Source organism: Pan paniscus, chromosome 3 (genome assembly GCF_029289425.2).
Source record: "Pan paniscus chromosome 3, NHGRI_mPanPan1-v2.0_pri, whole genome shotgun sequence".
Classification (NCBI taxonomy): domain Eukaryota; kingdom Metazoa; phylum Chordata; class Mammalia; order Primates; family Hominidae; genus Pan; species Pan paniscus.
The window spans coordinates 155,234,637-155,252,500 of NC_073252.2; the positions used below are offsets into that span (position 1 = coordinate 155,234,637).

Sequence of the window (17,864 nt, forward strand, 5' to 3'; positions counted from 1 at the left end):
GAAATTCACTGATTGAATTAAAGGGAGGATTTCTTTGGTGTTTAAAGTTACATCTGTGGAGTATGCTTTTTTTAATTTTTGATTTTGTTCATAAATGTTGTTATGAGGTTTGCTGGTGATATTACATTCTCTTGTTTATGTTTACTTACATCATGAGTGGATAAACTTTTATGAGTATTTGTAAATTTCTTGAACTTGCTTTCTTATGGGATTCATGTCATAAACTATTTGGGCATTACAATTATGAAAGTATTCCAGAAATCAGAAGTTTTGACCTGTGTGTATGTTATTAAATTTGGCTACTCTGTACTCCTTGCCCAAAATGTTTAATGATTTCCAGTTTCATTAACTAGTAGATACATTGAAAAATATAAAATTAAATATTCCCCTATAAGTCAATATTTGCATAATACTGCTAACTTGTTTTTTTATTAGGTCATTCATTTCACTTTACAAATCCATTTCATACTTGTTATTAGATCCCTCTCTGGGCGCATTGTTGGAGGTGTGTGGTGGTTCTTTACCCTGATCATAATCTCCTCCTACACGGCTAACTTAGCTGCCTTCCTGACTGTAGAGAGGATGGTGTCTCCCATCGAAAGTGCTGAGGATCTTTCTAAGCAAACAGAAATTGCTTATGGAACATTAGACTCTGGCTCCACTAAAGAGTTTTTCAGGGTAAGAGATTCTGCTTTGTAGTTTCTGATTTTGTTCCTGAAATTTAACCTATTTAAACTTTGTTTCCCTCCCATAGTCAATTCCAAGGTATATGTGAAAGCAACCCTAATTCTATTTCTGTTCTTGACTTTGTCTCTGCTTCTGACCCTTCCCTATCCCAATACTTCGGTCCAGCTCTAGTTTCTGATTCCTAACTCCTTAGGAGAAAAACCACAATGTTGCAATGAAATCTGTTTTACAAAAATTGATTGTCCTTTTGGAACAAAATTGAAGCAAAATATAGTAGTTAAGTTTAGATTATTTTGCTTTCAGCAAAACATCTTATTTTTATTTGATTTTAAATAAATATGACTGCATGTATCTTACCTAGTTTATAATTGAAAAACTCACATTCAAACCAATTATGTTAATTATGTGTGAGGAAACAGACTATGTTCATATGTGTCGATTCTGAATTTTCTGTGCAAAGCTTCCAAGGAAAAGCCAACAAAGGCCCTCCACTTCCTAACTTTTAAAATATGTAGTATATTTATACTGTGTCTTTTAGATGTAGGTTACTTTTTTCTTTTAACTTTTGTTCTTATGCTCTGTTTATAGGATAAGCCCAAGGATCTGATGTTGGCATAATTTTCTTTCTTTCTACTATTGTGTATAAAACAACTCTTTCTATGAAAATGTTTAAATGCAGCTGATTAACTTAGGTCTGAAGCCAATATATGTGACATATAATGGTCTCTGATAATCTACAAATATCTTTGAATATATCTGAGTTTCAGTGAAATCTAGTCCAACTTATTCCGGAATTAGGATTAGGACCTTCAAATGGCCATCAAAATTTGAAGACTATCTCATGCTACATTACTTCTGATCTCTTTTCTGACTAACTTCACTTCAGCTGAAGATACAATGGGAGAAAGGGTTCTGGGAGTGGGGGTGGTAGAACCATGGCTAATAACAGATAGTAACTTGGGTGTATGTGAAGAGTCCAGGACCTTGATAAATTAATTAGGTACCTCAATATAAGTGCAAAAATGTGGACCATCAGCAGCTTTTTTTACTTTAATGCAGATTTTAGAATGAATCTTGTAATGTAGATTTCTTACTAATGACAATGTATTATCATTTCTAAACATATATGCAATATGTGTATGAATACTCGGTTTAAAAATGTATGTTCCTCAATTAGAAGTGCATTTGAAAGCATTTTTAATATTTGTATGCAGTGTAGCTTGCTTTTATCTTATTTGGAAAAATAAGATGCTCCCTCTTGAAGTAAATGAGATCTATGAGAATGATGCAGATGCCTGTTACAACAGGATTTACTTGGTGCTACTTATGTTGATTAAAATAATCTTAATTATTTTCAGACTGTCTCTTCCAGTTGAGCATGCAGCTATGGAGAGTTTCAGTTATTACCTTGTTTGGACAGTAGTAGTGCCAGCTACTTTTCAGTACTACACATTCACATTCACAAAGCTTTTCAGTATATCTTCACTGAGTCAATCATAGAAACACGTGTCTTAATCACCAAGGTGCCAGAATTGTATGGCCAGTGTATTCACATTCCCTAGTAGACAAGATAAGAAAGCTAGTTGAGTTTGGGAAAAGAATGTTGCTACTCTTTTGTTTCAGTTCACTAACCTCATGGAGCCCATTTGTTCCAATATGCAGTTGTGGAGGTTTTATAAGGTTGTGGAGCTTTTCTTCCCTAGAGTAATAGAGAAGTGATGTTGGATAGTTAGGCAAATTGATGACATCTATCAGTATAGCTCCCCAAAGAAGTTTCTTATCCATTACCTCTTTTAATCTAACAATATTTCTGTCTGATAGGGCAATGATATTTGTTTGATATCTGTGCATTATTAAACAGAAGCTCAGATATTTTGGGGTATTTGATCACATTCATGCAACTAATAAGTATGCTGAGGTCTTTTCCACCTAGCCAGGGTTCTTTCCATACACTATTTTTCCTCGTGCAGCAAAATCTCTGGATTTATTTCACTGCCTTCATGCTCTGTTCTTGGTTACATCCACACTTGTTTGTGTAATGCTAGAGACACGGTTGAAACCCAAGCAAGTCCTCACAGTTCCTCTCAAACTATCTCCAAAAGGAACTGTTGATGAAATGACATTGGCTAGGTCTCAGTGCATATAATGTTGTAGTGAGCGTCTCCTTATCTAGAGAAAGAAGAGTGTGGGCTCAAACTTGTTTAAAATCACATTATTCTGTTTGTAACAAAAAAGAGAAGCCAACAAAACAGCATGCATCACCAAAGAGAATAGGAACTTTATATGTTAATTATTTCATTGAAATATATGACACAGTTGCAATTTGGGAAATTATGTATATAAAAGTTTTGTTTCTTCAAGTTGAATTAAATAAAAATGTTGCTAGTTCATGGGTAATTTTGAGCAATTTTGCTAACTGTATTACAATAATATTTGATAATTGGATGCCATGATGATAATAGTAAGGAAAATATTATTTTTGCTTCTGGTTCTCAAAATGTTTTCTAGGATACTATGGCTTTCCAACTGTATCCATCCAGTATCATACCTTTCACACAGAGTTACTGAATTAGTATAGGGAAATTGAATAACAGATTCCCTTTGAGTCAATAACTTTTTTCATAGAATGTTATATAAAATATTGAACAAAATGAAGCCAATTTAGAGACATTTTAAAGACAAAAATATTTGATTTTCATTAATATTGTTTCCTTAAATCATAGGGTCAACTGCAGTATGTCTATTGGCTGTAGTGTGGTTGAATTGCTGACTTTCTGTGGAAAAATGTGGCAAGGGGAATTCTTGTTTCTATTCCTAAAATTAACATTCACCACAGGTCTTGGGTTCATCCTCTCTCAACTTTCCTTTGGTCCTAAGGAATTTTGGGGCTTCTGTGTAAGGTAGATACAGAACAGAGTGAAAGCTGACAGACTGATTATTATGGTGCCCAGCCTACCAGGAAAGGGTTATGGGTGAAGTGGGCTAAAGCCAGGCTGAAAACATGTATTGCTTACTTTGTTCTCTGCCCATTCATTATGCTTACTTTTGGAGCCAAGACCCAGTAAAATAGCTGATTACATATGCAATAATACACTTTTACCACTTGCTAATCTTTAAAAGTTCTAACGTTTATCTTCATGTTTTGTAATGTGGCTTAATTTGCCTTTAGTGATAGCTTTTTCCTTTTTATACTCTTTTACAACTAGGAATTTTATTAGTTATATTATTGTTAAATTTTCTACTATCACTGAGTTTATCAAGTCAACGGTTGGTTTTCGTCATAGCCAGAGATTTGGATTTAGCATCGCAGACATGGATTTGAGAAGTTAGGTCATTGTCTAAATTTCAAATAATAACTAACTGAAAGATAAAAAATAAGTTGAGACCATTTAGAAATTAATGGCCAATTCTAAAATAGAATTCAGAATTTGGAACTCCTAGTCTTTTGTCTCAATGTTAATTGTTTCATAAAAGTATATTCTTGTTGAGATAAAAGCACTTCATATAAATTTATAAGATGAATATTTTATTTAATAGTTAGGGATCTGTTTTGTACTGATATGATGTTTTTCTTTCCATTAAAGTCTAAGATATTTTCAGATTTCAGGTAAATAATAGCAAACCATATTATTTTAATATTACTTTAGTAAAGTCAGTGAGTATGTAATTGTTGTAGAAGTTCAATTTAAGCTGCAGATTTTCTAATTTAAAATCTATACTTTCCTTCAGTGATGATCATTAAATGAAACATTCATGAAATATTTACTTTGTTTTGCTTGAAAGAGAGAGTAAATGGAGAACAATCTTGTAACCACCAAGAGATGTGAGGAAAATTAGTCTATGTCTTCATTTTCTGCAGTTTTCTGTTTATGGAACCCATGCATATCCTTGTACAGAGTGAATGATAAAGTCTGAATCATTTTGGAGTTACTGATCATCCCTAATTATAGTGCCACTGTAGCATACCTATAATTAAGAGAGAATTAGCCTCTCAATTATAAGCCACTATTTTTAGAGCTTCACATTTTAATAATTTCTTATCTCAATAAAATAGGACAGATCTTGAATTAGATGACTTTGTGTAGAAAATGATTTTATAGGACCCATATGCAGTATGTTACTACAGAAACTTTGATTTTTAAGGACAGGAATGGTTTTCTTATCTAAACCTATCACTGGCCTGTCAAACCGCAAAGCACAATTATTAACTTGCAGATAGGAAGTAACTCTTCATGCCTGTGCTGTCTCCCAGACTGCAATCTGTTCCTTCTGGTTGTCTCCTCTGGGAGGATGAAGGACAGATTATTCTCTAAATATATGGTCTACTTTGATGATAATTTTGGAAGAAAAAAATTCTAAACATTGCATTGCCAAAATAAAGGTATTTGCCTTCTTGTTTAATGCAGTTTGTTCCATCTGCAAAAGATAAATTTAGTCTGATAATAAACCATGAGACTCTACTATTATTACTCAGCATTGTAGACTTTTTATAGTTTAGAAATAGTATAAATAATGGATAACTAGTATTAATGCTGCTGTTACTTACCAGTGAAATAATTAGTTTGAAATTTTCCATGTGCATACATTGTCTACTATATAATCAATATTACAAGAGAATTAAAATAATTGAGAGTATTTTTTTAAAGATGTTAACCTTTTTTCAACTCTCTCTATGGCATACAATACACTTATTTATATTTACATATGAAAACATTCCTGAAAAGTAATTGCAAATAAAAATGGCCTAGCCATTATGACACCTCTTCTGTGGGACTGTATTAATTGCTATTTCATTAAAGTCACATTTAAGTCAGTTATTGTTTGTGTTTGGTAATAATACAGCATGATTTCTTTATTGCCATGTTATAAATAATGGATTTCACAAATTTGTCGTTCCCCATATTTATTTTATTATTCCTGGTATTGCTAATGATTTATCTGCCACAATTGCCTCTATTGCCTATTCCTAGGAAGGCAGAAATATGTATGTCTATGATACATATGTATATATCTATTTATCAATATATAATTATCTTTCAAATCTTTTGGAAATAAAATGAGTGTAGCCATTTGTGTCTCTATATATGTAGAACGTTACTCATATCGAAATAGACCCTTCATAGATGTGTCACCAATGCTTAAATATTTAAATAGTTTCAAAAATAGTAGGTATTAAATAAATGCTGAATGTGAATAAATAAGGAAAAAAATAGCATCGTATACATATGTTGCAAGTCACTCATGCATGGTTAGTCATCTATTACAAATTTTCCTTCCTCAGTTTTTTGGGGGCTTGATTATAGCAGAACAATCTGCACAGCTGACAATTCTTGCATGCCCAATCCTTCTCTAGATGATCCAGGAGATGTTAAAATCATTTCCTCTCTGGTTGGCAGTTTTTCTTTCTCTGACATTTTAATTTTTTCTCACCATTCCACAGAACATCTGAGAAAGCACTGAATTCAAAAAGCATCCTAAATGTATTTACGAATACATTTAGCCTAAGTTGCCTTCAGTAGAACCCATGATCTCTGATTTCAGCTAACGCTAGCTGGGTTAACAATACAGGAAGGGTCAAAGTGTTCCCTTTAAAACGTATTGCCCAGTTTAAGGACCGTGCAGCTCATTCAGTAGTTCTTAAATTTCATAGGAAGAGAAAAATAAGGAAATGTAGAAGAAGCCATAATGAATCATGTGTTTTTGGTGACCCAATGCTAAGGAAGGTGTATGTCCGCTTGTTGAATTGTAATTATTGTGCAAAGTGGCAGCTTTTTCCAGGGTACATGTGTTATTTTGGTCATTCTCTTTCCATAAGTATTCTTTGCCAATGTCAATGTGCTCTGTAACCATGCAATTGTGTCTTTTAAAGACCACTCTTGCCATACACTCGCTAAATAATTTGACTAATAAGATTACAGAAGGCTTTCTATTATTGTCCACACCAAAGAGAAAGCATTCCTTTTCATACCAATAGCAGATCATGAGAACGATTAATCTAGAAGGAAAGGTTAAAACAATACAGAAGTGATTTGGGATTAGTCTCTCATTTCAAAACCTTTTTAAAATTCCTGTTTAAATGCTTCAGAGAGAATATTAATTTCAGAATAAATTGTACAGGTGCTTTAAATGCCTTAGTTTTCAATTCACTTTATTATTGTATTTAAGTAAAAGAATCATCTCTGCCTACCTCTGTTGGATCTTTCACACTGGTTGCCATGGTAATAAACATGGTCCCAGAGCTCTATAGAGAATAGAATTGTTCAATTATTTAAATATATTGGGACCAAATCTCAACTAAATATAAGTATTATCAACAAAATTTTGAACATTCTTCAATTAGACTTTTGATATTTGAAGGAAAATTTGATGGCTCATGCCTGTAATCCCAATACTTTGGGAGGCCAAGGCAGGCAGATCTCGAGGTCAAGAGATCGAGACCATCCTGGCCAACATGGTGAAAGCCCATCACTACTAAAAATACAAAAATTAGCTGAGCGTGACGGCACGTGCCCAGCTACTCAGGAGGCTGAGGCAGGACAATAGCTTGAACCTGGGAGGTGGAGGTTGCAGTGAGCCGGGATCACGCCACTGCACTCCAGCCAGGCAACAGAGTGAGGCTCTGTCTCAAAAAAAAAAAAAAGAAAATTTGATATTAAAGTAATTTATATTTTGCATTTCTAGCAGATAATTTTGCTCTGACTCCTACTAAGTGATTAGCCAAAGCAAAGAAATTGGTAAAGGTGGCTGCTATTTTCATAGGGAAATGATCTTTTGTTTGTTTCTTGAAACAGGGCCTCACCCTGTCACCCAGGCTGCAGTGCAGTGGCATGGTAATGGCTCACTGCAACCTCAACCTTCCTGGCTTGAACTGATCCTCCTGAGTAGCTGGGACCACAGGTGTTCACCACCACGCTCAGCTAGTTCCTAAATTTTTTGTAGAAACGAGATCTCCCTATGTTGCCCAGGCTGGTCTCGAGCTCCTGGGCTCAAGTGATCCTCCCACCCTGGCCTCCCAGAATGCAGGTATTACAGGCATGAGCCACCTCACCCAGCCCAAAAATGAAATTTTAAAAATAAAATGGAAATTGGACAAATCAAGCAATGACAAATATTATCAAATTTCCAAAATATGCTATTTCATCGTGTCTTTAAAGGAACAAAGATCTTATCATAATAGAGGATGTTTTATAGATTTTAAAATTTATAGTATCTCTCTCAGATTTTTTAGTCTATGTTGCTTCTTTAACAATATTGAGTAGAATTAAAAGTCTCATATTAGCATTAAAATAAAACAAACAAAATTAGAGGCTTATATGAATATTTGTGCTTTTCAAAATGAAATATAGCAACCATTAAAATGACTGCAGACATTTTACTGTGGCTAGCATCTGATGATACAAATATGAAATATGTAAGATTACCTTTTCTTAACTGTGTATAAAAATTATGAAGTCATTGTCCTATATAATTTTGCTCCAAATACTTTTCTGACTAGTGTTTCATTCCTGACATAGCAAAAAGAATGCAGACTTAAGCTAAATCCTTTTATAAGGCAGACAGTGACTATTGATGAAACAACTTTGATCTTTTTATCAGAAAGATTGAGATCAGAGTCTTCAAACAGTTATTTCAGGATACAGATACACTTTCCATCTATGGCTTAGTAATATGATATTTGAGGGTAAGAAATGTAGAAAGTATCGTGGTCCTTGACTTACCAAAGGGATTTATACTGATACTACAAGGGGCCCATTCTGTCTTATGTATATTAGTGGGATTTTCCTGGGTACTCTTTGAATTTGCAGCCATTTTTCCTTTTATGTTACTTCCTGAGTTCCAGGGTTTTTATACATTTCCTTATTTTGAAATCAAATTCGGTGCTGTTTTTTTTCATAGTCAAATTTTCTTAAGATTGTTAAAATCTTCCTTCTTCTTTCCTTCCTTCCTCCCTCCTTCCCCCGCTTCCTCCCCCCACCCTTCCTTCCTTCCTTCCTTCTTTCATTCTTTTTTGTAACCTCAAAATATTGAAACACCACTCTTTAGCTTGGCAGTGGGACATATAGAGATATTTCCTAAAGCAATGGTAGCTGGTTTATAGAGCACAGCACCAATGGTCTAGTAGTGTTCCTAGTTTCCAAAAAACCAACTGTGCTGCCCTTAAAATGTGTTTATTTATAATGAAAAAGAATATCATAGACTTTTAAATTAGGATAGTTTGCTAACACAACCAATTTTTCTCATAATTATTTTCACTTTTTAATTGCATAAACACACACACATACACACAAACATTGAAAATGCCCTATTTCTGAATGCATGTTGTTGAGGTTGGATCAAGATGCTGAATTAAAGTATTTTAAAAGCCAACTCTCACATTGCAGATAAGTTCCTTCTCTGTGGCAATCTCTAATGTCCGTATCATCTGCAAACACAGAAGTTAGATTACAAATTAGTTTCCAAATTCTGTTCATTTTAGAGATATCATGACATTTATTGAGTTAATCATCCAAACAATTCTTGAATGTACCTTATGAATTCGTTAAGAGTCACTATTTTTATTGACAATCTATTCTGTTTTGTTTTCATTGTTATGGTCTTTAGAAAGTTCTTACAAGATCAAAACTTGTATCCTAAGTATTTTCATTTATTTGTCCTAATTCTGACTTAAGTAATTGCTTTCTTTTGCATACTATAGATACATCAAATATATGGAGAGAACTATCATCTCTTTCATAACTTTTCTCATCACTAGCCTAAAAGTTCTGAATTCCTTCAACTATTATTATATTTTCAAACCCTTGTTATGGTTTTCATATATTTTAATTGCAAGTTTGTCCATGTTAGTCTTACAGTGCAGTATCTAGATCTGGGGTCTGATTTGATCTACTTATAGAGGATCTTTTTAATTTTTTAAATAGATTTTGGGGGAACAGGTGGTGTTTGGTTACATGAATCAGTTCTTTAGCGGTGATTTCTGAGGATCTTGACCTGAATCCAGAAATTAAGATTTCAGACCACAATTTCAATCTGAACATTCGTGTTCTTCAGGCGGCCCAGTGTTTACATGGAGAAAAAAAAAAAGACTCTAATGAAATCATGTATTCTTCAGTTGCTACAATCACACCATTGTCTATTACTCCATTGCTATTTATTTTGCTTACTTATATATCCTCCCTGGCCTTTAAAGTATTTGAAATTAGAATTCTGTTATCTAGACTCTATAATTTCATTTAAAATCTTTAAGTTTATTAGCTTTTGGTAACTGCATGGAATTAATTGCTTGCCTTAATTTGAAGTTTACTGAAAACCTGGTTGATTTTAATGAATTGTGGTAAGCCTCATGTATTCCATTCTATGAATATGAATTGATTGAAGCTACATGCCAGATTTTGCATTCACTCCTGTTTAATTTTACATTCGTTTTTTTTTTTTTTTTTTTTTTTTTTCTCATTATCCTAATCTCATAACATTGAAATACTGGTTCTATCATATACAATAGTAATATCTGCAAATTTGAAATATTTGTCATGTATATCTTCATCCAAATTGTTGACTGAAATACTAGACATAATGGAAATGAGTATATAATCAGTGGTATAACAACAGCTTCTGTTGAAATCAGCATTTGTATACGAAGAAATAATAATCAATGTTCTTTAAATATGATTGATACTTTCATCACAAACTCACCCAATTTTGATAAAGCTAATTTTCTACCTAAGGCACAAAAATATGATATACTTTTCAAGTGTTTTGATCGTAATCAAGATGTTCATGATAGATCTTGAATGTGCCAATTGAATAACACTATTAAAAATAACACTATTAAAAAATGAAAGACGGGGTCATAGGGGTATCACTTGCTCTTCCTCTACATTATCGGTTCACATTGTATGCATATATGTGCACGTATAGTTAATACATAAGGTATAATGAGTAGGCATTCCATTAATGATATAATTTACCATTCGTAAGGTAATGAGAACATATGGAAATAACATTTGCATTGACAACTTTAAAGTCATTGTTTTTTAAGCATAAAAATTACTAAAAAGATATGATTCTGTGACTAGTACAAGCATTAACATGTGATATGGCTAGCCTTTGGGTCACTACCCAAATCTCACCTTGAATTGTAATCCCTATAATCCCCATAATCCCTATGTGTCAAGGGAGAGACCAAGTGGAGGAAACTGATTCATGGAGGCAGTTTTCCCCACGCTGTTCTTGTGATAGCGACTGAGTTCTCATGAGATCTGATGGTTTTATAAGTGGCTCTTACCCTTTGCTCCACACTTCTTCCTGCCACCTTGTGAAGAAGGTGCCTTGCTTCCCCTTTGCCTTTCACCATGATTTTAAGTTAAACGAGTCCTCTCCAGCCATGCTGAACTGTGAGAGAATTAAACTTCTTCCCTTTATAAATTACGCAGTCTTGTCCAGTTCTTTGTAACAGTATGAAAACGAACTTATATGACATGACTCTAGTTTTATCACAATTGAGAGTCATTTCAAAATGCCAAAGAGAGCTCTGAGACTTAGCTTTACTTCTGGTGGATTAAAATGCTGCGACAGCCTCTAATTTATTCAAGCCTCAGTTTACTTATAAATTATATGTAGATATTTACTGGATTGCTCTAAATTTTATAATATTGTTAAGTGACTTTTTTTATTTTTACCAAAACATTTTTAATCTAAACTCTATGTTGAGGATTTTTATGCTTTAGTGTATATACACATCTATTGAAAATTTGGATATCCAGGTGTTATTCCTGGTTCTTCTATGGGGTAATGAGCTATGCTGACTTAGGAAAGGTAATCTTTTTGAATCTTGATTCTATAATAAAGGGCTTAGATTGTAAAATTTTTAGATTTTTAAGATTCATTCTAGTACTAATCATTTGAAAACCATAAACTGTTAAAAATACTTATAGTTGACCAGGCGTGGTGGCTCACGCCTGTAATCCCAGCACTTTGGGAGGCCGAGGTGGGTGGATCACCTGAGGTCGGGAGTTCGAGACCAGCTTGACCAACAAGGAGAAACCCTGTCTCTACTAAAAATACTAAATTAGACCAGCATGGTGGTGCATGCCTGTAATCCCAGCTACTCTGGAGGCTGAGGCAGGAGAATAGCTTGAACCTGGGAGGTCGAGGTTATGGTGAGCCAAGATCGCGTCATTGCACTCCAGTCTGGGCAACAAGAGCAAAACTCCATATCAAAAACAAAACAAAACAAAACAAAACCTTATAGTTGACCAGGGCACGGTGGCTCACGCCTGTAATCCCAGCACTTTGGGAGGCCAAGGTGGGCGGACAACGAGGTCAGGAGATTGAGACCATCTTGGCTAACACGGTGAAACCCCGTCTCTACTAAAAATACAAAAAAAAAAAAAAAAATTAGCCAGGTATGGTGGCGGGCGCCTGTAGTTCCAGCTATTCGGGAAGCTGAGGCAGGAGAATGGCGTGAACCCGGGAGGCGGAGCTTGCAGTGAGCCGAGATAGAGCCACTGCACTCCAGCCTGGGCTACAGAGCCAGACTCCGTCTCAAAAAAAACAAAAAAAAACCCCTTATAGTTATAATTGTCAATAAATACCATTTACATTTTTAAGAAGCTGAGAAATTACATTATTTTAGTGTTAGAAGTACAATTTAATGCGAATCTTGTTAATATTTTAAAATTAGTTTTATTTAAAATGATAAATCGTATAGAAAAATTTTCATGAAAAATCAAACTACTTTTCTTTAAACTATTTTATTAACTGTAACCCTTTATAAAAAACTAATTTATTATATTTTAATAAAAAACTGGGAAATATTGTGAGTTTTCATATAAAATGTCATGATTACCTCATGCATCTGATTTTAATGATTTGAAAAATATTTTATGCTCACTTGATTCATTACTTCATGGAATTGACAGTTTGAATACAAATTTTTTTAATCCAAAAACTGAAACATGACATTTTAGTAGAGCTTAATGTGCAAAGGAATGTCGAGAGAAATATTTTTATTGACTTCAAGTATTTACCATTAATTTTTTAATTTCATATATGTAATATATGATGTAGTTTTTGTGTAAAATAAAATTAACATATAAGCAAAAACCTACCATCTTTAGCCAAATGAATAAGAAGTAGTAAGTCAATGGAATTAAGCTCTGTGAAAATCTTTATTGGTACAACACAACTTTATTATTCAGGCGTGCTTAATTTTTATGAAATGTTTCTTCAACAATGCTAGACAATGAGCATGTTTTTCCTTTGACTCTTTAAGGATATTAATATGATACACTGTTATTTTCTGTGAATTATTAGTTGAACTGATATGCCTATTAATAACACAAAACCATGGAAAGAGATTTGAATAGCTATGTTTAAAGAAACTTGACTTCTTAAGAAACACAGAGAAGTCAAATATGCACCAGATTAAACTATAGGCATCATTTTTCTCCTCATCAAAATGTGATGGCAGATGTTGTTACTGGTGCACTGGGTTCTTGCAGTCTCCCAGGATAGAAATCAAGAGAAACTACCAGTTATAGCAGCAAAAATGAAGTTTATTTAGCTTGTGCACAAGGGTCCCAGCACTGAGAAGGGAAAGGAATGCTCCATGAGGGTAGTGCGTATGTTAGTTTTATAGGATCTTTCTATAGGGAAGGATTCTGTCAGGACTTTTCTAGAGCTTGGGCAGTGGCGCAACATGCTACATATGTCATATGTAGCATTAGCATTTTAAGTCTTCCCCCTGGGGAACTATTTTTAGCATTAAAATAAGGAAGGGGTAACTATAGGTTGGAGTTTAATTCTAACTGTGCATGCAGTGGCTCCAGGGAAGACCCTAACCTTCTGAAATAAAAACTTACAATTAAGTGCTTCTTGGGTCTTTTGTTACTGATCGACTGAGAGATAAGCTAGAGCTTGAGTGAGGGGCTTTTATCATTTTTCTCCAGCTCATATTAAAACAGGGAACCAACCAGCCTGCTTGTCTGAATGTCATCCTGAATTATTTCATTTGACTTTATTATACTTGCTTAAAGAATGATTGTATTTGATTTAACATGTAACTTCAAAATACGCAGTCTTCCGGCCGGGCACAGTGGCTCACGCCTGTAATCCCAGCACTTTGGGAGGCCAAAGCAGGTGGATCACCTGAGGTCAGGAGTTCAAGACCAGACTGGCCAACATGGTGAAACCCCATCTCTACTAAAAATACAAAAATTAGCCAGGCGTGGTGGCACGTGCCTGTAATCCCAGCTACTCAGGAGGCTGAGGCAGGAGAATTGCTTGAAGCCAGGAGGCAGAAGTTGCAGTGAGCCGAGATCATGCCATTGCACTCCAGCCTGGGGGACAAGAACGAGACTTCATGTCAAAAAAAAAAAAAATACACAGTCTTCCTTGGCTTAGCTGTATGGGAAATATATATATTTATTTATTTATATATTTATTTATATATATATTTATTTATATATTTATTTATATATATTTATATATATTTATTTTTATATATTTATTTATATATTTATATATTTATTTATATATATTTATATATTTGTATTTATTTATTTATATATTTATATATATTTATTTATATATTTATATATATTTATAGAGAGAGAGAGAGAGTTTAAATTTTGTGAAAAGCAGCATGTAGATTTGCGAAAGAGGTAGAAAATCAAGGTGCAGTTGTTCCTGCGAAAGACTTGTAACTCTTCCCTGGGGCCATCTTGACAGAAATGATTGTCAACCCCTTTGTTTTCCTTTTGCATTGCATCATGTTCTTCTCTGGACCAGCATTCAGATCAGTATTACAGATGATGGGAAATTATGTGATTTATTTTAAAAGTGTGTATGGCTGGCCTGTGTTCCCTCTTCTACTTTGGTAAAATTTGCTCAAATGTAGATATTGCTTATGAGGGTGGTGATCATCATTGCCTGGCGTTCATCTCCAAAGTCCACACAAAGGGGCTAATTGAGGCAATTCGATTTGTCTTTGATTTGCATTTTCTATACAATTGCTTAAATTATCTGGGTGCTTTTGGTAGAACAATGTGTGCATGTAACATGAAATTGCTGGATTCCAAAATTTTAACAGGAAATGCTATTAAGAACAGTATCTTAGTTGACCACATGGTATTACATTATTTTTTAGTGTATTTGTAAATATATTATAAGAAATAAGTGGTCAAGAGGCTGGAGTGGATCCGATGATTGTAGTGTGCTCCCCAGTGCATCAGGTAGACCACAAATATATGAATTAGGCCAAACTAAACATTGTCACCTACATTAACCTACTAGGTTGGCACAAAAGTAATCGTGGTTCTGCCATTGAAAGTAGTGGCAAAAACAGCAATTACTTCTGCACCAACCTAATGAAAAATAACTATAATTTATCATGCATCTTCTTAGATGAGAAGCCCAAAACTTTGCTTTACCTTTGGAATGTTTTTCTGCTGGTTACTTTTTTATTTTTGCTATGGTTTTGGAGAAAATCAAGATTTCTAGGCATCATTTTTATTATTTAGTCTAACACTTTTTCTGATATGTTTAATAGAAAGTAAATACATATATTCTGAATTGTCTCTCAGTAAGAATGTCATCAGATTCCTCTAATTCTTGTTTTGAAAGTAGCTGTGAAATTCAAATTAGTAAATGTCTTGTCCTAATGAATCGCAGTTTTCAACAGAACAGTATTATAATGTTTATGAGTTATCTTATTTGTCTACCTTTGGCTAAATATGTTCAAACAATAGCTCTTGAAAAGATATGGTCATGAAAATATTTTATTAACTTTGTTAAAAAAGGGAACAGTAAACTAAAAACTGTGAGCTAAATGATTTAGCTAACTGAGGAAAAATTGTCTATCTTACAGAAATTCTGACTTATGAAAAAAGTTACTTTCAGTCTGACTCAGTATCATCAGTGTGTATTTTAAAGTCTCAGATAGTTTATAGATGTTATTAATCTACAATTACATCATAAAATCATGCTCCTTATAAGAATATGTCATATATGTTATAATACATGTGAAGCCTCATTATAAAAAAATGACTGATTAACAGAACTTGTATGTCTAGGTGACCTAACATACCAGAACTAATGACCTAACATACCAGAACTAATATATCTTCTAAATGATTCAAACTGCAAAGACAGCGATCAACAGCTCAGACGAAAGTAGCTAGGTCCATTTTTTTTCTAGATTGTATTTTAAAATCCTTTCATTCTTGGAAATATTATATTTACACTTAGAGAAATATTCTTAAAACCAGCAGAAAATATTTTATGAATGAAACAGAAAATGTTATTGCTAATTTTTGAATTTTCTCTGAAGGGCATTCATATTTCATGTAATATTTTAATGCCTCAAAATTGATATTTTAAACTTGGAAAAATTGACATTTAATGGATGATTTGATAAAATAATTGTGTCATCATTTTGAACTCTTCTTTATCAGCCTGTGATTTTGTTCCAAAATTGTGATATTGACGTCATGTTTTTGTGAGAATTCACATTACAAAAAAACTTTGAGGTTTAGCAAGATTGCTTCCTGTTTAATCAAACTCAAATGCTATAACTAATCTTTCAATTTGGTTGAGAATATGAAGGCAGACTATAGGAGAAAACACAAACAAGCAGTTTCTACAGTAGGCAAAGTTTCAGAAAAAGCAAAAATGGTTTTTCATTCCTAACTAAATCACAAAATAGCTAATTAGAATACATTTATTAAGAACCTACTATGTACAAAGTTTCATGCTAAACATAGCTGGGGTCCTAGTAAAATTTTCACTCTCATAGATATGCTTTTACAACAGAAAGAAAGCTTGATTCACTAGGTAATGAATTTTGAAATCTAAAATCTGAAGCGGCATTGTTTGGTAATAGATTTAACAGTGGTTTACTTAATTAGGTGAGAGAATAAGTATTAAGAAGTAAGGAATGTTGACATATATTTAGAGTTAAAGTGCCTTTTTCAGGAGACACCTGGCCTTCTGCCTGCATAGACCACTGAGCTGAAATGATCCATGAGCCTGTCTCAATACAACAGCCCCTACTCCAATGGTGACAGTGAGAAACACAACTTAAGTCTGAGCATCTCTGTTATGCTATCATAAACCCCAGTGATACAAGCATACTCTATACTCTATTTGCACTTGACCCAAGATTTTCACCAAAATAGAGTGTTTTTATATGTAAAGCTACCTGAATCCTCAGGGCAGTATTATAAAACATTTGGATTTATATCATATGTCTGCTTTTTGTAAGGTAAAGGTTATATTTTTAAAATTCCTTAGAATAAAAAAAAAAACAAAACCCCCCCAAACCTCTTGAGTTTTAAAAGTAAGTCTTCAATTTCAATTTTTCATTTCAAACTTACTAAATTAAAATAACAAAAGGGGTTATTCAAAGTCATCTTCCCAAAAGGGATTAAAGTCATGTGAGAAAGTTGTGAATAGAAAAATAAGCAGACATTCAAATGCTTTGACTTTCCAACTCTATGCTCAGCTTCTTTTGAGTCTGAATAGGAAGTATTAAATGACTCTTTTGATGTGTATCTTTGCTTTTGAGTCCATTAAGTTTTAAGATAAATATTCCTTCAATAATACAGTTTCAATTAGCCTTTCTTTCTTTCATATCTGTCACTGATAAGAATGTTGGTTTTTTTCCAGTATATCTTGAAATAAATAGGATTTTGGTGTTTAAATATTCAAAGAAAAAAGTCCTGTTTAATTAAAAGAAAACTTCAATGGCCAAAGAATATTCTTTTAAAAATCAGTGTTATTCTAGAAACGTTTCAGTCAGTATTAGATAGAAGTTTCCAGCATAATATTTTCTTTATTCCACAGCAAATAGGCCTTTCATTAGAATCTCACCACTTACATGCCTGACCAACCCACATTACACAGATCCTGTTCTACCACTAATTAGGAATCGACCATTTAGGATTTGGGCAGCAAAGATATCCTTTTTGTTGTCTCCTAATTTGAATTATTCCTATAGATAGTATAGTGAATTTTTCAATTTATTTTGGATTGTGACTATTTCAGATTACTTCTAGATATACAGTATTTTGGTTGCCATAGTAAATCGATGTTTCAGGTCCTTGTAAATCTATTAAAAATGATTTGACATAATAACAATTTCATAGAATTGTTATTAGTGAAACAAATTGTTGAAAGAT

The 17,864-nt window shown here is 33.4% G+C and overlaps 1 protein-coding gene across 7 annotated transcripts in view; it reads left to right on the forward strand.

Moving 5' to 3' along the window:
* Window positions 1–17,864, forward strand: part of GRIA2 (glutamate ionotropic receptor AMPA type subunit 2) — a 145,463-nt gene that overhangs the window by 121,298 nt on the left and 6,301 nt on the right. For all 7 annotated transcript variants that reach the window (XR_004671246.3, XM_063603966.1, XM_003822551.6 and 4 more), the window contains exon 12: window positions 480–678. Coding sequence is in view for 6 of the 7 variants with exons in the window: in XM_063603966.1 (XP_063460036.1) it covers window positions 480–678 (199 nt within the window). In the remaining variant the exon portion in view is untranslated. The remainder of the gene's footprint in view (window positions 1–479; window positions 679–17,864) is intronic.